This window comes from Oncorhynchus mykiss, chromosome 2, assembly GCF_057628025.1.
Source record: "Oncorhynchus mykiss isolate SJ-2025 chromosome 2, ASM5762802v1, whole genome shotgun sequence".
NCBI classification, from domain to species: domain Eukaryota; kingdom Metazoa; phylum Chordata; class Actinopteri; order Salmoniformes; family Salmonidae; genus Oncorhynchus; species Oncorhynchus mykiss.
The window spans coordinates 70018756-70045410 of NC_143023.1; the positions used below are offsets into that span (position 1 = coordinate 70018756).

The 26655-nt window shown below is 42.2% G+C and overlaps 2 protein-coding genes across 8 annotated transcripts in view; both read right to left on the reverse strand.

Annotated features, from left to right (window-relative positions):
- LOC110494967 (rho family-interacting cell polarization regulator 1) overlaps positions 1–10458 on the reverse strand; it is an 80565-nt gene extending 70107 nt beyond the window's left edge. For 3 of the 7 annotated variants that reach the window (XM_090206316.1, XM_090206298.1, XM_021570339.3), the window contains exon 1: positions 9940–10448. The gene's annotated coding sequence lies outside the window, so the exon portion shown is untranslated. Of the gene's footprint in view, positions 1–9939 lie in introns of all 7 variants that reach the window. The other 4 variants (XM_090206339.1, XM_090206330.1, XM_090206322.1 and 1 more) reach the window with 3 other exon arrangements.
- The window catches only part of LOC149985212 (uncharacterized), a 33343-nt gene continuing 14055 nt past the window's right edge, over positions 7368–26655 (reverse strand). Inside the window, exon 5 of the mRNA XM_090215373.1 lies at positions 7368–7478. Within this exon, the coding sequence (XP_090071499.1) occupies positions 7368–7478 (111 nt within the window). The remainder of the gene's footprint in view (positions 7479–26655) is intronic.

A 26655-nucleotide genomic window follows, 5' to 3' on the forward strand; every position in this document is an offset into this window, starting at 1 on the left:
TGGACTCAGTATATAGAACTTCACTGAAATCATAATTCATTCTGGATCAATTTATTTTTTTGTAGTCCCAAATATCTTGAGAGCAACGTTTACCTGAAAAATAAAATGGAAACGTTTTGCATTTCTACCACTTGCGTCCAGCTGAATCGCATCATATATGCAGTGTGTTGTTTTAGATATTGCTCTAATATACACGGATTAAAAATATGAACGCAACATGTAAAAAGTGTTGGTCCCATGTGTCATGAGCTGAAATTAAAGATCCCAGCAATTCTCCATACGCACAAAAAGCTTACTTCTAAAATTGAGGAGAAATTTGTTTACATCCCTGTTCGTGAGCATTTCATCTTTGCCAAGATAATCCAGGTGTGGCATATCAAGAAGCTGATTAAACAGCACGATCATTACACAGGTGCCCCTTGTGCTAGGGAAAATAAAAAGCCACTAAAATGTGCAAGTTTGTCACACAACACAATGCCACAGATGTCCCAAGTTGTGGGAGCGTGCAATTGGCATGCTGACTGCAAGAATGCCCACCAGAGCTGTTGCCAGAGAATTTAATGTTCAGCACTCTACCACAAGCCACCTCCCAACATAAATTTAGAGAATTTGCCAGCACATCCAACCCGGCCTCACAACTGTAGACCACGTGTATGGCTTTGTGTGGGTGAGTGGTTTGCTAATATCAACGTTGTGAACAGAGTGCCCCATGGTGGTGGTGGGATTATGGTATGTGCAGGCATAAGCTACAGACAACGAACACAATTGCATTTTATCCATCTCGTGACGAGATCCTGAGGCTCTTTACTTTTAAGGTACAGTGGGGCAAAAAACTATTTAGTCAGCCACCAATTGTGCAAGTTCTCCCACTTAAAAAGATGAGGCCTGTAAATGTATCATCATAGGTACACTTCAACTATGACAGACAAAATGAGAAGAAAAAAAACCCCCAGAAAATCACATTGTAGGATTTTTTTATGAATTTGCAAATTCTTGACCAATAAAATGCAAATGAATTACTTAAAAATCATACAATGTGATTTTCTGGATTTTTGTTTTAGATTCCGTCTCTCACAGTTGAAGTGTACCTATGATACAAATTACAGACCTCTACATGCTTTGTAAGTAGGAAAACCTGCAAAATCAACAGTGTATCAAATACTGGTTCTCCCCACTGTATATGGTGATTGGCATCTAAACTTTCAGTATTACCACGACGACCAAAACACAGTTCATCTTTCAATCCCCCACGTGGGTATAACCAATGAGGAGATGGCATGTGGGTATCTGCTGAGGAGATGGGAGAGGCAGGACTTGCAGTGCAATCTGCGTCACAAATAGAAATTACTTCTATTTTAGCGCTTGGCAACGTTGACGCGAGCGAGCAGTGTGGGTACAATAATTGAATAATATAGATTTCTAAATTTACTTTGCAAAGCACACAACGCGAGCAGTGTAGTGAGGGTGTTAGGTAAAGCTGTACAGTGCAATATGAATGTCAATACACACAATAGGCTAACTAGGGATGTTATTTTCCATACAACACTCCTTCCGTGGCCTCCAACTGCTCTTAAATGCTAGTAAAACGAAAAGCATGCTCTTCAACCGATCGATGCCCGCACCCGCCCGCCCGACTAGCATCCACTACTCTGGACGGTTCTGACTTAGAATATGTGGACAACTATAAATACCTAGGTGTCTGGCTAGACTGGAAACTCTCCTTCCAGACTCATTAAGCATCTCCAATCCAAAATTAAATATTTCACAACAAAGCCTCCTTCACTCATGCTGACAAAACATACCCTCGTAAAACTGACTATCCTACCGATCAATGACTTCGGCGAGCTCATTTACAAAATAGCCTCCAACACTCTACTGAGCAAATTGGATGCAGTCTATCACAGTGCCATCCGTTTTGTCACCAAAGCCCTATATACTACCCACCACTGCAACCGGTATGCTCTCGTTGGCTGGTCCTCGCTTCATATTCGTCGCCAAACCCACTGGCTCCAGGTCATCTAAGTCTTTGCCAGGTAAAGCTCTGCCTTATCTCAGCTCACTGGTCACCATAGAAACACCCACCTGTAGCACGCACTCCAGCAGGTACATTTCACTGGTCATCCCCAAAGCCAACACCTACTTTGGCCGCCTGTCCTTCCAGTTCTCTGCTGCCAATGACTGGAATGAACTACAATTTTTTTTTTTTTTAAATCACTGACGTTGGAGACTTATATCTCACTAACTTTAAGCATCAGCTATCAGAGCTGCTTACTGATCGCTGCAACTGTACAGTACACAGCCCATCCAACCAACTACCTACCTCATCCCCAGATTTGTTTTTCTGCTCTTTTGCACACCAGTATCTCTACATGCACATCATCATCTGCACATCTATCACTCCAGTGTTAATTGCTAAACTGTAATTATTTCGCCACTATGGACTATTTAATGCCTTACCTCCTTACTTCATTTGCACACAATGTAAACAGATTTTTCTATTGTGTTATTGACTGTACGTTTGTGTATCCCATGTGTAACGCTGATGTTTTTGTCGCACTGATTTGCTTCATCTTGGCCAGGTTGCAGTTGCAAATGAGAACTTGTTCTCAACTGGCCTACCTGGTTAAATAAAGGTGAAATAAAAAATAAATAAAAATTCACACAGTCACAGTCCCACAATAAGAGCTACAACGCTAATATTTGCCTAAACACTTCACATGTGTTCTGTGGGTGTCACCGAGTAGACTGATGCCCCATTTCATTGCTTCACATTCCAACCTTTTCGAACACTATCTAGTCTAAATATGGCATGATTCCACCAATTGTAACCTTCTGCATCACTTTCAAAGAGGTAGTCAAAAGTATATGAAATACAAATCGTATAGAGAGAAATAGTCCTATAATAACTACAACTTCTTACCTGGGAATATTGAAGACTCATGTTAAAAGGAACCTCCAGCTTTCATATGTTCTCATGTTCTGAGCAAGGAACTTAAACATTAGCTTTCTTACATGGCACATATTGCACTTTTACTTTCTTCTCCAACACTTTGTTTTTGCATTATTTAAACCAAATTGAACATGTTTCATTATTTATTTGACGCTAAATTGATTTTATTGATGTATTATATTAAGTTAAAATAAGTGTTCATTCAGTATTGCTGTAATTGTCATTATTACAATAAAAATAATAATTCAAAAATAATCAAATAAATAAATTAAAATTAAAAAAAAATTCAAGTTTTTAAAATATAAATAAATAAATAAATAAAATAAATAGGCCGAAAAATCAGAATCGGTCAACCTCTAATCACCACCACATAACTGTAAATCCTGCAGCTTGAAAAAGCTCAAGGAGCTTGACAACTACACTGTGGTCTCTTCTTTTCTCTGTGAGTTCGGCTGCCTCGTAGCACAGTGTTCTGAAGTAGACTGGGCTGGTCTACCCTGCACTCTGTGGCTTCTAAGTTGTTCTGATTAGAGCATTCATTGTTCTCCCAATGTAGCAGAGTCTCTTGAGGGCTTGTGCCAATGAAATGATAAAGAGATTAGTATTGTCAAGTAATGATTGACAGTGAACCAACAACACTCAACAAGAGCCAAACTCAACTACAAACACTAATTGCATCCATAATTATTTTTTTAAGTGGTAGATATGACTGTGTACACAAGCAATTACCCTGCGGGTGAGTTTGGGTGCATGTGTGATGTGCATGTGAGAGAGAGAGAAAGGGGACATTTAATTGGCATTCCAACTTCCGAACACAGCCACCCAGAGGAAGTCATCAACTGCCGAGGGCCCTGGTGTTGAGGAGCAGAGGGCATGCTGGGAGAGGCCAATTGTACCCTACTAGGTTGACAGTCAGGCCGTGTATTTTATGTACGCGGATGGTCATTCAAGAACCCTAAAAAGTGCTCTGGTCTGAAACCAGGTGCATAAAATTGAATCATCATAAAATCAAAGACTCATCTCAGTTCTGTTTCTCCTTGACCCTAGTATCAAAAGAAATGTGTACCCCGAGTATAGAAAACATTATGATCACCTGACCAGGTGAATCCAGGTGAAAGCTATGATCCTTATTGATGTCCCTTGTTAAATCCACTTCAAATCGGTGTAGATTAAGGGGAGGAGACAGGTTAAAGAAGGATTTTTAATCCCGAGACAGTTGAGACATTGATTGTGTATGTGTGCCATTCAGAGGGTGAATGGGCATGACAACATTTAAGTGCCTTTGAACAGGGTTTGGTAGTAGGTGCTAGGCACACCGGTTTGTGTAAAGAATTGCCGTTTTTTTCAAATGTTTTTTTTACACTCAACAGTTTCCCGTGTAGATCAAGAATGTTCCACCACCAAAAGCACATCCAGCTAACTTAAAACAACTGTGGGAAGCACTGGTATCCCTGTGGAACACCTTCTACAACTTGTAGAGTAAATGCCCAGACAAATTGAGTCCATTCTGAGGGCAAAAGGAAGCGGGGTGTGGAATATGTTCCTAATGTTTGGGTATAACCAGTGTATACAACAGTATTGCTGAAGACAGTTTGGAGTTTGAGATGTATTGTGAATAAATCAAACAAAACACATGGTCTGGAGTGCATACACTGAACAAAAATATAAAACGCAACATGTAGTATGGTCTCATGTTTTATGAGCTGAAATAAAATAAAAATCTCAGAAATGTTACATGTGCACAAAAAGCATATTTCTCTCAAATGTTGTGTACAAAGTTGTATACATTCCTGTTAGTGAGCATTTCTCCTTTGCCGAGATGATCTAGCCACCTGACAGATGTGGCATATCAAGAAACTGATTTCTTAAAAGCTTCCGGATTAGAGTCCCGCTCTTGAAAGCGGCAGCTCAAGCCTTTAGCTCAGTGCGGATGTTGCCTGTAATCCATGGCTTCTGGTATGTATGTACGGTCACTGTGGGGACGACGTCATTGATGCACTTATTGATGAAGCCAATGACTGATGTGGTGTATTCCTCAATGCCATCTGAGGAATCCCGGAACACATGAGAGCACCAGCTGTTCCGGAAAACTGTGATCATACTCTCACAGCCGATGTGAGTAAGACCTTTAAACAGGTCAACATTCACAAGGCCGCAGGGCCAGACGGATTACAAGGACGTGTACTGTGAGGATGCGCTGACCAACTGGCAAGTCTTCACTGACATTTTCAACTTCTCCCTGTCTGAGTCTGTAATACCAACATGTTTTAAGCAGACCACCATTGTCCCTGTGCCCAAGAACACTAAGGTAACCTGCCAAAATGACTACCGACCCGTAGCACTCACGTCTGTAGCCATGAAGTGCTTTGAAAGGATGGTCATGGCTCACATCACCATTATCACAGAAACCCTAGACCTGCTCCAATTTGGATACTGCCCCAACAGATCCACAGATCTACTCCACACTGCCCTTTCACACCTGGACAAAAGGAACACCTATGTGAGAATGCTATTAATTGACTACAGCTCAGCGTTCAACACCATAGTATCCTCAAAGCTCATCAATAAGTTAAGGACCCTGGGACTAAACACCTCTCTCTGCAAGTGGATCCTGGACTTCCTGACAGGCCACCCCCAGGTGGTAAGGGTAGGTAAAAACATATCTGCCATGCTGATCCTGAACCCAAGGGGCCCCTCAGGGGTGTGTGCTCAGTCCCCTCTTGTACTCCCTGTTCACTCATGACTGCGCGGCCAAGCACAACACCAACGCCATCTTTAAGTTTGCCGATGACACAACAGTGTTAGGTCTGATCACCGACAAGACAGCCTATAGGGAGGTCAGAGATCTGGCCGTGTGGTGCCAGGACAACAACCTCAACGTGATGAAGACTAAAGGAGATGATTGTGGACTACAGGAAAAAGAGGACCGAGCACACGCCCATTCTCATCAATGGGGCAGTAAAGGAGCAGGTTGAGAGCTTCAAGTTCCTTAGTGTCCAACAATCTAACATGTTCCAAGCACACCAAGACAGTCGTGAAGAGTGCACGACAAAACCTATTCCACCTCAAGAGACTGAAAAGATTTGGCATGGGTCCTCAGATCCGCAAAAAGGTTATATCACTGCCTGGTATGGCAACTGCTCGGCCTCTGACCGCAAGGCACTACAGAGGGTAGTGCGAACGGCCCAGTACATCACTGGGGCCAAGCTTCCTGCCATCCAGGACCTCTATACCAGGCGGTGTCAGAGGAAGGCCTTAAAATTGTCAGACTCCAGCCACCCTGTTCTCTCTGCTACCACACGGCAAGCGGTACCGGAACGCCAATTCTAGGTCAAAGAAGTTTCTAAACAGCTTCTACCCCTCAACCATAAGACTCCTGAACATCTAATCAAATGGCTACCCAGACTATTTGCATTGACCCCCCACACCGCTACTACTCTCGGTTGATATCATCTATGCATAGTCACTTTAATAACTCTACCTGCATGTACATACTACCTCAACTAACCGGTGCCCCCGCACAGACTCTGTACTGGTACCACCGTGTATAGTCTCACTATTGTTATTTTACTGCAGCTCTTTAATTACTTGTTATTTTACTTGTTATTCTTACAAAAAAAATAATTTGAAACTGCATTGTTGGTTTGGTGCTCGTACGTAAGCATTTCACTGTAAGGTCTACTACACCTGTTGTACTCGGCACGTGACTAATACAATTGGATTTGAGATCCTGAGGCCCATTGTCATGCCATTCATCTGCTGCCATTACCTCAAAATGGCATAGAAAAAAAGCATTGCACTCCTGGAGCTTAACACGTCCATCTGTGACGTTTCATTTGAACCAAGACTACAGCAGCCAATCAGAGCCGTGTTCTATCCCATGCTTCCCACACCTGTTGTTGGCAATTCTCCCAAGTGATGTTGTGAGTAGCCTCGTTCGTTAGGGGGAGATATGAACAGAGACGAAGAAAATGCAGTCCCAGAAATAATTACCGCAAAAGGATCAGTTGTTTGGGCTTATTGAAATGACACAAAATACTATAGCAACAACACGGGTCACAAGCAACTTATTCCACCATTTGAAACACAGCCATGTTATTAATACAGCATGAAAACAAAACAAATTGGGCAGAGGCTAACAAGCATCATAACAAGAGCAAAGCCCAGGCAACAACCCATTATGGAATATTTTGCAAACACAACTCCCTATGCAAAACACGTACTGAGGGAATGAAATAAGATGCCATAATGTACCACATCCCAAAAGACATGGCCCCAAATTCAACAAAGTAGATTCAAGTAGATGGTTTACACTCTGGACAAGAATTACAAAATGCCATGTACAGGAAATGTCATGCCAAAACAGGTGCACCATTTCGCGAGAACAAGTGGAGCCCTATATGTCATTGACACTGTACTACATCGATGCCGACTGGAAGCTGCGCAGCAGGTGCTTGCAGACCGCCCACTTTCCAGAGGACCACACTGCAGAGATAATATCCCAGGGGCTGTGAGACTCGTTAGCAGCCTGGGATCCGCCAGAGGAGAAGCAGGTGTGCATCACAATGGACAGTGGGGCAAAGATCTTTAAAGCCACCAACCTAAACAGGTGGATGAGGTTGCAGTGTCTTGGACATCGACTTCACCTCACCATTGGTGTGTAATTGTAATAAAGTTAAATATAAATTTAGCAAAAAGTTATGCCTACATTTTGATTGCATTTGGAGCAAATAATATGCTGCAATTACCAAACACCATTATACTTGAACTTGGATGAAATACTATTGCATTTAAATCTGAAGAAATAAATGCATGTTTAAAATACAGGTCTCTTTCTGTAGAAGTGTTTCATCATCTTATTAATCATATTCTGGATCACCTGGTAGCCAAATAACTTAGGCTAATATATTGTGGCAATTCCTGTACATGGTGTAGAAAGGGCACTAACGGAGAGTAACTGAACACCTCCCCAAAAAATAAATGTATAATTATTGCAAAAAAAAAAGAAAAGAAAAAAAAAGGGTACATTTATCACGCTATGGATTTTTGACCATATCATCTAGCTCTACTGTGGGCACAGAGGGACACGTGTAGGTCAGTGTTGGTCTTACACATGGGTTACACAGCCATCCTCATATCCCAAACATAACACCACTCATTCCTCCCACGACCAGTCTCTACAAAACCACTTCACGCTATCACGTTAACAACAAACCTATTTCAGAAGGCAGAGGGATTTTTCACTGCCATGACAGCCTGGCCAGCCTCTTGTGTGTGTACAGCCCACTGAGAGAAAAAGACTCCTATCCTACTTCCCTGTCTATATCCCTTTTATCATAATTGTTTTTGTTGATCGAATCATTGGCTAAATTAAGCCCCCTGACGGCAGTCAAGCCCTTGCACAAAGGGCAGATTGTGTGGCCCTGGCTTGGTACTACCCAGAAGGCAGAGTTTCCCACACTCTGTTCAGACTGGGGCTACTACTTCCAGAAGAGGCACGGGGCTGAGCTGGCCATTGGATAAAACATTGTCATAGCCAACAAGATCATATCGAGAGAGGACATTTTGTTCATAGGCCATAACTGTAACAATAGGAATATAACTCTCTCAAATCTATTAACATACAGGTAACTGCCAAAATATATTAAATGAGGGACAAAGTATATTGAAAGCAGGTGCGATTCCTGAGATAATTAAGCAATTAACATCCTCATGCTTAGGGTCATGTATAAAAATGCCCAGTTGCCCAATATTGTGGCTATCATGGCTAGAAGAGATCTCAGTGACTTTGAAAGAGGAGTCTCAAAGGAGCATAGGGTGTGTGTCTCAGTCACCAGATCTCAACCCAATTTAACACATCTGGGATATTCTGGAGCGACGCCTGAGACTGCGTTTTCGACCACCAACAAAACACCAAATGATGGAATTCCAGACATGTATAATCTATGCCAACGTGCATTGCCCTTTTAAGACGCTTTATGTTGGGGTTTCCTGTATTTTGGCAGTTACGTGTAGTTAGTCAGCAGCATCAATGACATCATGATAATTCGTGTTAGGCTTCTATTACACGGAATTTAAGACGGTTTCTGGAAAGTTGTAACTGTTTCGGCTTACATGCAGGACATTATCTAGCAATGGCTTCACTCCAAATATGGGATGTGCTTGTCCATTTTATACAGATGCTTATTCTGGCTATTAAAACTTAAAATCTGCGGCCAATGTAAACAAGGTTTCATCATTTGCAGATGGAGACATTCCCTTGCATCGACATAGAAAAAAAAAAATCAACAGATGGATTAGATTGTAGGAGATTAGCTAAGGGAAATCGGCAAGCAACAGCAATGGAGATAAGGACATGATTCACGAAACAAAATGTTAGTGTAGCGTCAAGTGATTCTGACAGACAGCTGATACACTAACACTTACAATATATTGGATTCTATAAACAGATTATCATATGGTGCACTGACAGGCTATATAGTGTGTCGCCCTCTGTTTCATAAAAATACGGATTCTTTCCCGCGGCTTGTGTTACTAAATACCCGTGGCTACCAAGCATCTCTATCGCATTCATTTCAAATATCAAACAAACCCCAGTTTACAGACAATACGCTCTTTGTCATCATAACGCTGACCAACAATGAGCCCTCTCCGTCTACCCTGCACTCATCATGGGTCACTGCCTCGTCACCCATGACAATCTGCTGGAGGAATCCACCAACACAAAGTAGACCACAATTTATTTTAAAAGGAAACATCTGATTAAATAGCCAGGCCTATCTATAGTCTCTAGTCTACATGCAGTCCGTTGTGTGATTGAATGGTTGCAAAATTGTGCTTCACGTGACTTACTGTATTGCAGTAGCCGGGCTATGCAGAATACTATATCAAATATCGTGAAAATAAATATACACACACTTCTTAAATTCACACCTAAATGCCATATGCTACTTAGGACAAACCACAAGGTAAACACAAAATCAACATACATGTCTGCCGCCAGGGTAGGTCTATCAGCCGAAGTCGCTCCAAATCTTTGAATCCGAATTTCAAATGAAAATGTCAATTCAATAAAAAAGGAAATTAGTTCAGCGAATTACTTCATCAGAAATAGGCAAATGACACAATGAATATCCAAGAGACTTGTTCACGCAATGCAGCTCCTTTGTCATTTGCCCTCCAGTTTCACGAGTGTCACTTTCTCCCTCTGCTGCGAGAGAAGCGGAAGGCTTGCTTCCTTATCTCTGGAGGGGTGTGGACAAACCAATGAGGATGAAGAAGACTTCCACCCCACCCGGGGCCGTGACTTCTTAAGGACTTTTTGGAGAAGTGGCGAAAACAGGCAACGATACCATGCGCCACAGCTTTGTAGCCTACTAACTCCTGTTGAGCACTCTTCGAGAGTTTATCCGCGGGTGCAAACACACAGACCGACACACACTCAACTAGGAGCTGCTATGGCAGCGGCGAGCAATGTGCTGTTTGGGCTTCAAAGAGCAACGGGGGACGGGTGGGTGGAGGGAGAAGGGGGATTTTCAGCTGTGTGCGCCTCTCACGTCTTGAGAGTTGGAATAGAAATGTCTCCCATTCACCCCCTCCTCAATACCCAAATGGGCTTTGGCATGCAAGCTGTACTTGGAAGTACAAACAGTTATTGTAACGTTATTGACAGGGAATGTGTAGTCCTATGCTCAAACTAACGTTGCAGAAACAGATGCCACAGGAGGCATGATGTAAGGTGGGTAGATGTATTGCCCACATTTTCTTGTTAGTTTATTTCTCACAATTATTGTCACAAAAACAGGTTTAATTATAGTGATGACACTGCACAGTTCTCTGAGTTGAAGTTAGCAGGGAGAGAGAGTAGGCCTATGTGACATCCACATGATTACTTCACTAAGGTGATCCTTCCTATGGACTGGGGCATATGATACACTATATATACAATTAGTGGATTTGGCTATTTCAGCAACACCCGTTGCTGACAGGTGCATAAAATCGAGCACACAGCCATGTAATTTCATTGACTTTCAACATGGCACCGTCGTAGGATGCCACCTTTCCAACAAGTCCATTTGTAAAACCTCTGCCCTGCTCGAGCTGGAAACGTCCAGGAGCAAAAACGTCTCAGCAGCGAAGTGGTAGACCACATAAACTCACAGAACGGGACCGCTGAGTGCTGAAGCGCGTAGCACGTAAAAATAATCTGTCCTCTGCAACACTCACTACCGAGTTCCAAACTGCTTCTGGAAGCATCATCAGCACAATAACTGTACATCGGGAGCTTCATGAAATGTGTCTCCATGGCTGAGACAAGGCTAAGATCAACATGTGCAATGCCTAGTGTTGGCTGGAGTGGTGTAAAGCTCATCGCCTTTGGACTCTGGAGCAATGGAAACTCTGGAGTGATGAGTCCAGCTTCACCATCTGGCAGTCCGATGGACAAATCTGTGTTTGGCGGATCCCAGGAGAAGGCTTCCTACCCCAATGCATAGTGCAAACTGTAAAGTTTGGTGGAGGAGGAATAATGGCCTTGGGCTGTTTTTAGTCCATGGTTCGGGCTTGGCCCCTTAGTTCCAGTGAAGGGAAATCTTAAAGCTACAGCATACAATGACATTCTAGACAATTCTTTGCTTCCAACTTTGGGGCAACACTTTGGGGAAGGTCCTGTTTCAGCATGACAATGCCCCTGTGCACAAAGCGAGGTCCATACAGAAATGTTTGACTGAACTTGACTGGCCTGCACAGAGCCCTGACCTCAACCCAATTGAAAACCTTTGGGATGAATTGGAATGCTGAGAGCCAGGGCTAATGGCCCAACATCAGTGCCTGACCTAACTAATGCTATTGTGGCTGAATGAAAAAAATATATTTAATCCATTTTGAATTCAGGCTGTAACTGTAACAAAACAAAATATGAAATAAGTCAAGGGGTATGAATACTTTCTGAAGGCAAGTACATGTCTCAGCCTCCAGTATTTATGCTGCAGTAGTTTGTGTCGGGGGGCTAGGGGCAGTTTGTTATATCTGGAGTACTTCTCCTGTCCTATTCGGTGTCCTGTGTGAATCTAAGTGTGCGTTCTCTAATTCTCTCCTTCTCTCTTTCTTTCTCTCTCTCGGAGGACCTGAGCCCTAGGACCATGCCCCAGGACTACCTGACATGATAACTCCTTCCTGTCCCCAGTCCACCTGGCCGTGCTGCTGCTCCAGTTTCAACTGTTCTGCCTTATTATTATTCGACCATGCTGGTCATTTATGAACATTTGAACATCTTGGCCATGTTCTGTTATAATCCCCACCCGGCACAGCCAGAAGAGGACTGGCCACCCCACATATGCTCTCTCTAATTCTCTCTTTCTTTCTCTCTCTCGGAGGACCTGAGCCCTAGGACCATGCCCCAGGAATACCTGACATGATGACTCCTTGCTGTCCCCAGTCCACCTGACCGTGCTGCTGCTCCAGTTTCAACTGTTCTGCCTTATTATTATTCGACCATGCTGGTCATTTCTGAACATTTGAACATCTTGGCCATGTTCTGTTATAATCTCCACCCGGCACAGCCAGAAGAGGACTGGCCACCCCACATAGCCTGGTTCCTCTCTAGGTTTCTTCCTAGGTTTTGGCCTTTCTAGGGAGTTTTTCCTAGTCACCGTGCTTCTACACCTGCATTGCTTGCTGTTTGGGGTTTTAGGCTGGGTTACTGTACAGCACTTTGAGATATCAGCTGATGTACGAAGGGCTATATAAATACATTTGATTTGATTTGATTTGAACTGCTGTTTGACATAACAGAAAAAAAGTATTTATTCCCAGTGCTGAGCAAGTAGTGTAATTGACATATAACATTAGCTACAGTAATGTTATATTACCTCTCGGCTGAAGTTATGTCTGAAGATAATGAACTAGCTAGCTAGCTAGTAGCTACCACAGCCAGTTCGGCTCTAATGTTAGTCTCTAGCTATCTGTCAGGTACAGTTGAAGTCGGAAGTTTACATACACTTAGGTTGAAGTCATTAAAACTCGTTTTTCAACCACTCCACAAATTTCTTGTTAACAAACTATAGTTTTGGCAAGTTGGTTAGGACATTCAAGTTGGTGCATGACACAAGTCAGTTTTCCAACAATTGTTTACAAACAGATTATTTCACCTATTTCACTGTATCACAATTCCAGTTGGTCAGAAGTTAACATACACTAAGTTGAAAAACAACGTTCCCAAAGTAAACGGGCTATTTTGTCAGGACAAGATGCTAGAATATGCATATAATTGACAGCTTAGGATAGAAAAAACTCTAAAATTTCCAAAACTGTAAAAATATTGTCTGTGAGTATAACAGAACTGATATTGCAGGCGAAAGCTTGAGAAAAATCCAATCAAGAAGGGACTCTTATTTAGAAAGCTCTGCGTTCCTATGCGTCCCTATTGAGCAGTGAATGGGATATCAACCAGATTCCTTTTTCTATGGCTTCCATAATATGTCTAGTGTCACAATACATAGTTTCAGGCTTTTATTTTGAAAAATGAGCCTGAACGACAACATTGCGTCAGTGGTCAGCTGGAGGCTCTAAGAGTGATTTGTGCGTAATAAACAAATGCGACCATTGTTTCTCTCTTTCCTACTAAGAAGCCACCTGTCCCGGTTGATATATTATCAAATAGATATTTGAAAAACACCTTGAGGATTGTTTATAAAAAACGTTTGCCATGTTTCTGTCAATATTATGGATCTAATTTTGAATATTTTTCGGCGTTGTCGTGACCGCAGTTTCCGGTGGATTTCTCAATCAAACGTGAAGTACAAACGGAGGTATTTCGGCTATAAAAAATAAGCTTTATGGGACAAAATTAACATTTGCTGTCTAACTGGGAGTCTCCTGAGTGAAAACATCCAAAGCTCATCAAAGGTAAACAATTTAATTTGATTGCTTTTCTGATTTTCGTGACCAAGCTGCCTGCTGTTAGCTAGGCATAATGCTATGCTAGGCTATCGATAAACTTACACAAATGCTTGTCTTGCTTTGGCTGTAAAGCGTGATTTCAAAATCTGAGATGACAGGGTGATTAACAAAAGGCTAAGCTGTGTTTCAACATATTTCACTTGTGATTTCATGAATATGAATATTTTCTAGTAATATTTTTTGTCCGTTGCGTTATGCTAATTAGTGTCAGTTGATGACAATTCTCCTGGATCCGGGAGAGGGAGTTCCAACAGCTTGGAAAATTCCAGAAATTGTTTCATGGCTTTCAAACCTTCTGATAGGCTAATTGACATAATTTGAGTCAATTGGTGGTGTACCTGTGGATGTATTTCAAGGCCTACCTTCAAACTCAGTGCCTCTTTGCTTGACATCATGGGAAATCAAAAGAAATCAGCCAAGACCTCAGGAAAATAAATTGTAGACCTCCACAAGTCTGGTTCATCCTTGGGAGCAATTTACAAATGCCTGAAGGTACCACGTTCATCTGTACAAACAATAGCACGCAAGTATAAACACCATGGGACCACGCAGCCGTCACACAGCTCAGGAAGGAGACACGTTCTGTCCCCTAGAGATGAACGCACTTTGGTGCGAAAAGTGCAAATCAATCCCAGAACAACAGCAAGGACATTGTGAAGATGCTGGAGGAAACAGGTACAAAAGTATCTATATCCACAGTAAAACGAGTCCAATATCGACATAACCTGAAGGCCACTCAGCAAGGAAGAAGCCACTGCTCCAAAACCGCCATGCTGCAGGAAGGACTGGTGCACTTCACAAAATAGATGGCATCATGAGGAAAGAAAATTATGTGGATATGCTAAAGCAACATCCCAAGACATCAGTCAGTTAAAGCTTGGTCGCAAATGGGTCTTCCAAATGGACAATGACCCCAAGCATACTTCCAAAGTTGTGGCAAAATGGCTTAAGGACAACAAAGTCAAGGTATTGTTGTAGCCATCACAAAGCCCTGACCTCAATCCCATAGAAAATGTGTTAGCAGAACTGAAAAAGTGTGTGCGAGCAAGGAGGCCTACAAACCTAACTCAGTTACACCAGCTCTGTCAGGAGGAATGGGTCGAAATTCACCCAACTTATTGTGGGAAGCTTGTGGAAGGCTACCCAAAATGTTTAACCCAAGTTAAACAATTGAAAGTCAATGCTACCAAATACTAATAGAGTGTATGTACATTTCTGACCCAGTGGGAATGTGATGTAAGAAATAAAAGCCGAAATAAATCACTCTCTACTATTATTCTGGCATTTCACATTCTTAAAATAAAGTGGTTATCCTAACTGATCTAAAATTGAATTTTTACTACGATTAAATGTCAGGAATTGTGAAAAACAGAGTTTAAATGTATTTGGCTAAGGTGTATGTAAACTTCCGACTTCAACTGTAGCTGTTTCTAACACCTGTTGTGTGTAGGACATTTTTAGTAGCCTTTTTGTCCCATTTCAACAGAAGTAAATTAACTTGGCAAGTTTTCATTAGTTGATGTACCATTAGAGCAAGCCAAAAGTTGGCTAACGTTTGCTATCTCACTAACTTTAGCTAATCGTTTTTCCTCAATCCCACTAGACCTGAATCAAACGATGAAACCAGCGGCCAGCGTTTTCTTTGACAGCTCAATGCGAGTTTTTATTAGTCAGTATAGCAAAGTAACGTTGTTGATCTGTCAGTTTCCCTAGCTAATTCCCTACTTTTCACATTGACATGGTATAAACAGCTCTTCAGGCTACACTGTCATGGTGCACAGTCAGTACACAATACCATGCTCATCATGTCTTAGCAGGATCAGATAGTGACAATTATCCCAGCATGGTCAGACAGCCAGGGAAGACCAGTCTACGAAGCTCAGGTGAATTTTGAGTATATTGTAACAATCAGTGAATGGATACAAAGTTCCATCTTGAGTTGATGGGTGGGCTACTGTTTGGGATCTGGGAATAATGGTCATCTGAATTATTATTATGCCTGATCTGAGCAGGAGCAGATAGTGACAGGGGTCTCAGCAGGGTCAGGCAACCAGGGAAGTCCAGTCTGTGAGGGCGCTGAGGTGAACATTTGCAGATACAACACTTTATTCTCTCTGTGCAGAAAACACTGGACAAGCAAGAAGCTTCAAAGATTGAAACTATTTTAAGGCAGTCGAAAAACCGCATTTCCAGACTGTATCAAAGGTTAATAGAGGTTTTTCCTGATGACACAAAACATGTCTTAACATGTCTTACTTATCTTCCAAGATCGCATAGCAGTTCAGACGTCTTTTGTCCTCGTCTTGTCGTGTCCTGTATATATATATATTTACAACTTTTTTCACATACATTTTATTTTTTTTCCATCAACTCATCTTCTAAACACTCTCCTGCAACCAGCCTCACCAATTTATATTTATAAAAAAGTATTATTTACCTCAGATCTGCAATCCTTCAGGAAGCTAGCCAGAAACTCCAGGAGGCTGGCCAGAAACTAGCCAGAAGCTAGCCAGGAGCTAGCCCAGAAGCTAATCCAGAAGCTAATCAGAAGCTAACCACGGTTTGTGGTCATCGGCTGTCCTTTAGCTCGAAAATCTATCGAAAATCTATCGCCAGTTTTGTACGGCGCAGCGCGGCTCGGAACGGAACATACCGGACCAATTTTTCTCTCCATGTCCCTGGATTTCAACTGCTCTCTGGACATTCATACCCGGATCTCACAGCTAGCTAGCTGCTATCCGTGTGACAGTCGGCTTTTGTCGATTCCGGAGCAAACATCGATTGTTCCGGTGCTAGCCAGCTCCGTCAATCACTCCTGAGTTCCATCATTCACTCCTGTGCTGCAGTCACCTATCCGGACCCGTTTCACTGCCTACGCGGAGCCCCACCGGGCCTTCACAACCGGACTGCCGACGTTATCTACCTGAATGAGATCCGGCTGGCTCCTCTGTCGCGACGTTACCTGAACGCCCATCTGCGGCCTGCTAACCGTTAGCTGTCTTTCCGGCTGCTATCTGAATAGACAATCGGACAATTTATTTATTTTTATTATTATGTTTTCTTCTCGGGCCTCTATAACTATATCTATTGTTCTTATTTTTGTTGTTGTTGTGTGATTTGGATTAATCCCCTCTACCACACGGAACCCCACTAATCTACTGACCGAACGCAAGAGGTGGCTAACAACAGACTCCATCCTATGCTAGCTTGCTACCGGTTGGCTTGGCTAGCTGTCTAAATCGCCGTGACCCTAAACCAACCTCTCCACTCACTGGACCCTTTTGATCACTCGACTAAGCATGCCTCTCCTTAATGTCAATATGTCTTGTCCATTGCTGTTCTGGTTAGTGTTTATTGGCTTATTTCACTGTAGAGCCTCTAGTCCTGCTCACTATACCTTATCCAACCTATTAGTTCCACCACCCACACATGCAATGACATCTCCTGGTTTCAATGATGTTTCTAGAGACAATATCTCTCTCTTCATCACTGAATACCTAGGTTTACCTCCACTGTATTCACATCCTACCTTACCTTTGTCTGTACATTATACCTTGATGCTATTTTATCGCCCCCAGAAACCTCATTTTACTCTCTGTTCCAGACGTTCTAGACGACCAATTCTTATTGCTTTTAGTCGCACCCTTATTCTACTCCTCCTATGTTCCTCTGGCGATGTAGAGGTGAATCCAGGCCCTGCAGTGCCTAGCTCCACTCCTATTCCCCAGGCGCTCTCTTTTGACGACTTCTGTAACCGTAATAGCCTTGGTTTCATGCATGTTAACATTAGAAGCCTCCTCCCTAAGTTTGTTCTATTCACTGCTTTAGCACACTCTGCCAACCCGGATGTTCTAGCTGTGTCTGAATCCTGGCTTAGGAAGACCACCAAAAATTCAGACATTTTAATTCCAAACTACAACATTCTCAGACAAGATAGAACTGCCAAAGGGGGCGGTGTTGCAATCTACTGCAAAGATAGCCTGCAGAGTTCTGTCCTACTATCCAGGTCTGTACCCAAACAATTTGAACTTCTACTTTTAAAAATCCACCTCTCTAAAAACAAGTCTCTCACCGTTGCCGCCTGCTATAGACCACCCTCTGCCCCCAGCTGTGCTCTGGACACCATATGTGAACTGATTGCCCCCCATCTATCTTCAGAGCTCGTGCTGCTAGGCGACCTAAACTGGAACATGCTTAACACCCCAGCCATCCTACAATCTAAACTTGATGCCCTCAATCTCACACAAATTATCAATGAACCTACCAGGTACCTCCCCAAAGCCTTAAACACGGGCACCCTCATAGATATCATCCTAACCAACTTCCCCTCTAAATACACCTCTGCTGTCTTCAACCAAGATCTCAGCGATCACTGCCTCATTGCCTGCATCCGTAATGGGTCAGCGGTCAAACGACCTCCTCTCATCACTGTAAAACGCTCCCTGAAACACTTCAGCGAGCAGGCCTTTCTAATCGACCTGGCCGGGGTATCCTGGAAGGATATTGACCTCATCCCGTCAGTAGAGGATGCCTGGATATTTTTTAAAAATGCCTTCCTAACCATCTTAAATAAACATGCCCCATTCAAGAAATTTAGAACCAGGAACAGATATAGCCCTTGGTTCTCCCCAGACCTGACTGCCCTTAATCAACACAAAAACGTCCTATGGCGTTCTGCATTAGCATCGAACAGCCCCCGTGATATGCAGCTGTTCAGGGAAGCTAGAAACCATTATACACAGGCAGTTAGAAAAGCCAAGGCTAGCTTTTTCAAGCAGAAATTTGCTTCTTGCAACACTAACTCAAAAAAGTTCTGGGACACTGTAAAGTCCATGGAGAATAAGAACACCTCCTCCCAGCTGCCCACTGCACTGAAGATAGGAAACACTGTCACCACTGATAAATCCACCATAATTGAAAATTTCAATAAGCATTTTTCTACTGCTGGCCATGCTTTCCACCTGGCTACTCCTACCCCTGTCAACAGCACTGCACCCCCAACAGCAACTCGCCCAAGCCTTCCCCATTTCTCCTTCTCCCAAATCCATTCAGCTGATGTTCTGAAAGAGCTGCAAAATCTGGACCCCTACAAATCAGCCGGGCTAGACAATCTGGACCCTTTCTTTCTAAAATTATCTGCCGAAATTGTTGCCACCCCTATTACTAGCCTGTTCAACCTCTCTTTCGTGTCGTCTGAGATTCCCAAAGATTGGAAAGCAGCTGCGGTCATCCCCCTCTTCAAAGGGGGGGACACTCTTGACCCAAACTGCTACAGACCTATATCTATCCTACCATGCCTTTCTAAGGTCTTCGAAAGCCAAGTCAACAAACAGATTACCGACCATTTTGAATCTCACCATACCTTCTCTGCTATGCAATCTGGTTTCAGAGCTGGTCATGGGTGCACCTCAGCCACGCTCAAGGTCCTAAACGATATCTTAACCGCCATCGATAAGAAACATTACTGTGCAGCCGTATTCATTGATCTGGCCAAGGCTTTCGACTCTGTCAATCACCACATCCTCATCGGCAGACTCAACAGCCTTGGTTTCTCAAATGATTGCCTCGCCTGGTTCACCAACTACTTCTCTGATAGAGTTCAGTGTGTCAAATCTGAGGGTCTGTTGTCCGGACCTCTGGCAGTCTCTATGGGGGTGCCACAGGGTTCAATTCTTGGACCGACTCTCTTCTCTGTATACATCAATGAGGTCGCTCTTGCTGCTGGTGAGTCTCTGATCCACCTCTACGCAGACGACACCATTCTGTATACTTCCGGCCCTTCTTTGGACACTGTGTTAACAACCCTCCAGGCAAGCTTCAATGCCATACAACTCTCCTTCCGTGGCCTCCAATTGCTCTTAAATACAAGTAAAACTAAATGCATGCTCTTCAACCGATCACTACCTGCACCTACCCGCCTGTCCAACATCACTACTCTGGACGGCTCTGACTTAGAATACGTGGACAACTACAAATACTTAGGTGTCTGGTTAGACTGTAAACTCTCCTTCAAGACCCATATCAAACATCTCCAATCCAAAGTTAAATCTAGAATTGGCTTCCTATTTCGCAACAAAGCATCCTTCACTCATGCTGCCAAACATACCCTTGTAAAACTGACCATCCTACCAATCCTCGACTTTGGCGATGTAATTTACAAAATAGCCTCCAATACCCTACTCAACAAACTGGATGCAGTCTATCACAGTGCAATCCGTTTTGTCACCAAAGCCCCATATACTACCCACCATTGCGACCTGTACGCTCTCGTTGGCTGGCCCTCGCTTCATACTCGTCGCCAAACCCACTGGCTCCATGTCATCTACAAGACCCTGCTAGGTAAAGTCCCCCCTTATCTCAGCTCGCTGGTCACCATAGCATCTCCCACCTGTAGCACACGCTCCAGCAGGTATATCTCTCTAGTCACCCCCAAAACCAATTCTTTCTTTGGCCGTCTCTCTTTCCAGTTCTCTGCTGCCAATGACTGGAACGAACTACAAAAATCTCTGAAACTGGAAACACTTATCTCCCTCACTAGCTTTAAGCACCAACTGTCAGAGCAGCTCACAGATTACTGCACCTGTACATAGCCCACCTATAATTTAGCCCTATCAACTACCTCTTTCCCAATCTGTATTTAATTTATTTATTTATTTTGCTCCTTTGCACCCCATTATTTTTATTTCTACTTTGCACATTCTTCCATTGCAAAACTACCATTCCAGTGTTTTACTTGCTATATTGTATTTACCTTGCCACCAAGGCCTTTTTTTGCCTTTACCTCCCTTCTCACCTCATTTGCTCACATTGTATATAGACTTGTTTATACTTTATTATTGACTGTATGTTTGTTTTACTCCATGTGTAACTCTGTGTTGTTGTATCTGTCGAACTGCTTTGCTTTATCTTGGCCAGGTCGCAATTGTAAATGAGAACTTGTTCTCAACTTGCCTACCTGGTTAAATAAAGGTAAAATAAAAAATAAAATAAATAAATGTCAAACAAAAACTTTTGTTTAAAATGCTCCTGTCAATGTGGTGTAAGGACGTGCACCCGATTAAGCACGAATAAGTAGGACTAATCTACCTGGCCTGCGTGCAAATATAGGCCCATGAATGTGTCCATTTGGGGATAGTATTTCTTATTGTCTTCATTCACCACCACTAATGAGCTGTGGAGCTTCTCAAAGTCATTTTTCTTCACCTCAAACAGCAAGTAAACAAAGTCGGTTTTTAGAATCAATTGAGAATGACAATAGTTCCTTAGATTATTTGAAGAATATTTCCAGCTCTCACCTTAAGTGATAATGCCAGAGAAGCCGGTGTTTGTGATAAATGGCTGCTGTGGTTACAGATTATGGGCTTTTCATCTATTTTATGCTGATGTAGGCTCTCTCTCAATTGTGAATCACTACAGTAATATGATTAATAGGCAATTTAACTCAGTTTTTTACGTAGGTTAATAAACAACCTTATTAAAAGAAGTTGATCCAATAAGCAGTTTTTTCATGATAATCATTTAGGAGTATATGAGCCAATGGGTTTAACAACTCTTAATGCAGCACACAAACACAGACAAACACACATATGGAGAGAATTAGCTGTTCCTGAGCTGTAGAGCCTGAAGACATTTATCAACTTATAAGAACATCAAATCAAAGGCTCTGTATGACACTTTGTAGAACAGGGGGGTGGAATGCAGGAATGCAAAAACATTTAAAGAAACACTGAGAGACAGTGTTTACATGTTTTTTTATAGTGTAGTTTGATTTTCTCTTTCGAAGGGCCTCTCTTTAGATATTTTACCTCAGAAAGCCCTCACTAAACTGCAGGAGCTGCAGGCTCCAGTTCCTAGGAGATCACTTCTCGCCAGTAGGCATCTAAAACGTGCATTATCAAAGACTTGAAAACTCCAAATGTATTTTTACTACACTGAATTTGAGAAACACTTTAGCAAAAGGAAAGGAGTATGATTGGTAGAGAGGACGGAATGGGTTCCTCTGCCAACCCAGAACATCAACCCTCCCTTTTCTTTTCCCTCTTGATCCTCCTGAGGCCAACTGCTCAACCTATATACAGTATCTGGGCCTGTTAAATAACGGACAACCACTTTGTTACAAATGACTGAATGTTTTGTAACATTGTAAAAATCTGTCACTTTACATTGAGATACAGCAGGGGGAGACATGGGGGTTGGGGCTTTGTCCCTGATTTGACAGTTGCTCCAGGGCGGCTGGCTGACAGTAGCTAGTCGTGTTCTGGAGAACCTCCTCATGATGACACTAGTCGCCCTTTACACTTCCGGACAATGCTAGATGGGAGCCTGAGGGAAAGAAACGCCCTGCCTGCCCCTCGGCCCTGGATAATCTCTCTCCCCTCCCCAAATTCCGACCCTCTTCTGAACCCATTAGAGCTGGGTGGGACCATGTCGGCTCAGGCCTGATCTTCTGATTACCACTACCCCCCCATCTCCACAGCTCTGTGGGAGGAAGTGGAAGAGATGGCATCTCATCTAAGCTGGCCTTGATGGAGGGGGAGGTGCACATATTCACTCTCTGAGCATATGGTCACATCAATCCATTAATGTATGTCTCTATGTCCTTGTGGATGTTTACCTCCTATGTATTTTAGGGTAAAATTATAATGATGTACTCCTGTGTGGACCTTGCCTTTCTGAGTGAGGTTTTGTCAGTGTTCCACGTTTGTGGGCCTGGTCAGTTGTGCTGGGCCTGGGTCCAGTCCAGTCCGGTCTGACCTCCTCACTCATCTCAGCTAAGCGCATAATGGGCCTGAGAAGAAAAGTATGGAGCCGCTCCAGAGCCCTGAGGTAATTAAATATTAGCTAAGGGCCTCTCACTGGAGTTCCCATTAAAGATCCCATTCAAGCCACTAAAGAGTGCTGAGTGTCCGTTACACTGACGAGAAATTGAGAAAGAAGAGAGAAGTAGACAGAGAAAAGCTAAACATGCTCCTGGTTTCCATTCCAGAAAACAGCACCAGCGATGAGATCATTGCTCAGTGTTTCTTTTACTTCAGCTGAAGATTTAATCAAAACACAAACCATTCAGTGGAGACAAAGACACCTTCTTGCACTCGTATAAAAAGCAGCAAATTAAATTCTACCTCCCTCCCTTGAAAAACTCATCCAATGCCTGCCTGGCTAGTAAATTTGCACAGAGAATCTGTTATTTCTATGTATTTTTTGTGTTTGGAATCCCTACGCAGCACATGACCCTGTGACAGGGTCAGAAATATATGCTGATAATGTAGTTGTGGCCAGTAAACAATTGTAAATAAGGAAGGCAACACAAAGGGGCTTTTGGTGTTTTTTCTCGTTTCCTGGAGCTGACTTGGAGCGCTACACTTCCTGCTCATGTTGAACCAGACAACAGCAGCCATTTAAAGAAAGGAACAGTCCAAGCAAGTTATAGATACAGTGCAATTCCTGAATTTCTATTTCTGACTGAACAGCCTTACCACTCCCACATTTCTTAGATATACTAGGCAGGGTTTGGAGTGGGACACTTTTCAGGGACAACATTTATGCACACTGTAGCTGTAGGTTATACTGTATATACAGTGCCTTACAAAAGTATTCAGACCCATTGGATTTCTTAAAAAAAAAATTGTGTTACAAAGTGGGATTAAAATGGATTTAATTGACATTTTTTGTCAACAATCTACACAAAATATTCTAATGTCAAAGCAGAAGAAATGTTTTTATGTATTTTTGTGTATTAATAGAAATTACGTAAAATAGAGTTGCTGCATAATTATTCAGCTCCCTACATGTTAGAAACACACAATTACAGCTGTGAATCTTCTTGGATAAGTTTCTAACTTCTTTCCACACCTGGATTGTGCAATATTTTCCTATTATTCTTTTCAAAATACTTCAAGCTCTGCCAAGATGTCTTGCCATATTATTTCAAGCAGGTTTAAGTCAAACTTTAACTTGGCCACTTAATAACATTCACTGTCTTCTTGGTAAGCAACTCCAGTGTAGATTTGGCCTTGTATTTTAGGCTATTGTCTTCTCCCAGTGTATTTATTTACTTAACCAGGCAAGTCGGTTAAGAACAAATTCTTATTTACAATGACAGCCTACCCTAACAACGCTTAGCCAATTGTGCTCCGCCCTATGGGACTCCCAATCACGGCCAGTTGTGATACAGCCTGGAATTGAACCAGGGTCTGTAGTGACACCTCTAGCACTGAGATGCAATGCCTTAGACCGCTGCGCCACTCGGGAGCCCTTCAAATGTAAAACAGACTGAAGCAGGTTTTGCTCTAGGATTTTGCCTGTGCTTAGCCCTTTAACATTTATTTTTATCCTGAAAAACTCCCCAGCGTTAACTGATGTCAAGTATACCCATAACATGATGCAGCCACCACCATACTTGAGAATAAGGAGGTAGTTATTCAGTGATGTGTGGTGTTGGATTTGCCCCAAACATAGGGCTTTGCGTTTAGGCCAGTATTACTTTAGTGCCTTGTTGCATGTTTTGGAATATTTGTATTTTGTAAATTTGTGTTTTTCATTTCACACTGTCATTTAGGTCATTATTTTGGAGCCACTACAATGTTGTTGATCCATCCTCAGTTCTCTTCCATCATAGCCATTGAATTCTGTAGCTGTTTTAAAATTGCCAATGGCCTCATGGTAACATCCCTGAGCAGTTTCGTTCTTGTCCTCCAGCTCAGTTCAGGATGACTGTAACTTTGAGGTGACTGGGTGGTTTAATACAGAATGCACATCATAATTAATTAGACTATGCTTAAGGAAATATTCAAAGTCTGATTTGTTATTGTTACCCATCTACCAATCACTGCCCTTTTTAATGAGGCTTCTGAAAAGCTCCCTGGTCTTTGTAGATTAATCTGTGCTTGAAATTCAGTACTTGACTTGGGGGCCTTACATATGTTGTGTGTATGTGGACAGAGGAAGGGTTAGTCATTTAAAAATCATGTCAACCCCCATTATTTCACACAGAGTGAGTCCATGTAACTTGTTATGTGATTTGATGAGCCAAATTTTACTCCTGAACTGATTTAGGCTTGCCTTAACAAATGAGATTACTTCTTAAGCAAAGACTATATTTTAGTTCTTAGATTTTTTTTCATCTTTAAAAATACAAATGTTCTTCCCGTTTGACATTGCAAACTATTTTGTGTATACTGCTAACAAAAAATGAAAATTAAATACATTTGAATCCCTCTTTGTAAAACAATAAAACGTGAAGAAATCCAAGGGGCCTGAATAATTTTGCAAGGCGCTGTATGGCTAAGCTTCATCCAACCATCTGTTTGTGTCAAATTTGTTGCTGTTAATTTGTTTCTTAATCTAACTCGTGTATTTGTTTTAGGTACAAACATAACAACCCTCTCACCTCTTTTCTCTCTCACCTCAAACATATAAACAATGTGAGTGATCTTTGACCTACTGAGAGGGCTGGAGTGGCGCCCACACAAAGCTCTGATGATGAGACCTGATAATTACAATCCATACTCTCGGATGTAGGACTAGAGGAGGACGGAGGAAAGAGGACAGAGAGGAGTAGAGGCAACTAACAAATATTAACCACAGCTGGAGCTCATACATTCAAATTAATGTGCTTAAATATTTGTTGTGATGTGATTTAGGCTAGGCTACTGATGAATTGATAATTGTTTGAAGGGGTATACATGATTAACCATAAAGTATCTAAACATGTTACTTTATCACATTTTTATATTTAAAGAGAAAAAACATGTCAACATAATTTTGATTGTTTCCTGAAAATGAATGTGTCAATCATTCTCACCAAAACAGATTAACTGAAACTCTTGTTAAACACTGCCCTCCTTTGGATAGAGAGTGACACCATGTGGAGGATGCCGTGACGTTGATAGTGTGGCTTCACTGGATTTACAGGACACTGGGGGTCTCTCTTTGAGCACAGAACATATGTAAGCCATGAAACTTGAAACTTTGCTGACCTTTTATCATTGATCTACGTTCATATGATTATGTCATGTCAATGAGCTTCATACACTCTGTTCTGACAGTGAATGTCCAATTGAGTTTGCTTATAAAAGAACATCAAAAGTTACCACAGTTAACTGCAGCCTTGAAACTGGATCGGTAGGAATAATATCTACTATTCTCTGAGGAGAGGAGGACGTGTGGCTGTCCTCTGCCCCTCTCCCTCCCTTCTCATTCCCAGAGTAGAGCAACCTTTCTGTTGACAGAAACAGTGGAGATAAAATAACACAAGAATGAAACTGAGGGTAACAGAGACACACAGGCAACTAAACCAGATTCCCATAGGTTGTTAACTAACCTATTTAAACAACAACGTCAATCACTAGTTACATATACATCTATGTTAATTGTGGATGGACACACAAGAACGAACTCTGACTTTATCCACTTTTAGTGAGGTTAGTGGAGTTAATCTTATGCAACCCTGATATAAAAGAGGTACTGAAAACATGTTTATAATATATCAACATATGTTAGTTTTTAATATTCTTTGTCATTGTTCATATATTTTGGTGATCTGAGTGAGGCAGCTGTTATAATTTGCACTGATTGGTTTGTATAATAAACTAGCCTACTACACCCTGTTACTGAGCAAAATACTGTACATCCGTCAGATCAACTGAGCCTGGACATGGGCATCTGCCTTGTAAATTAATAAAGAGATGTTAAAATGGGCTCCACTTCTGCCCGAGTCTCTCTCTGGGTAGACTCAGACTGCTTTA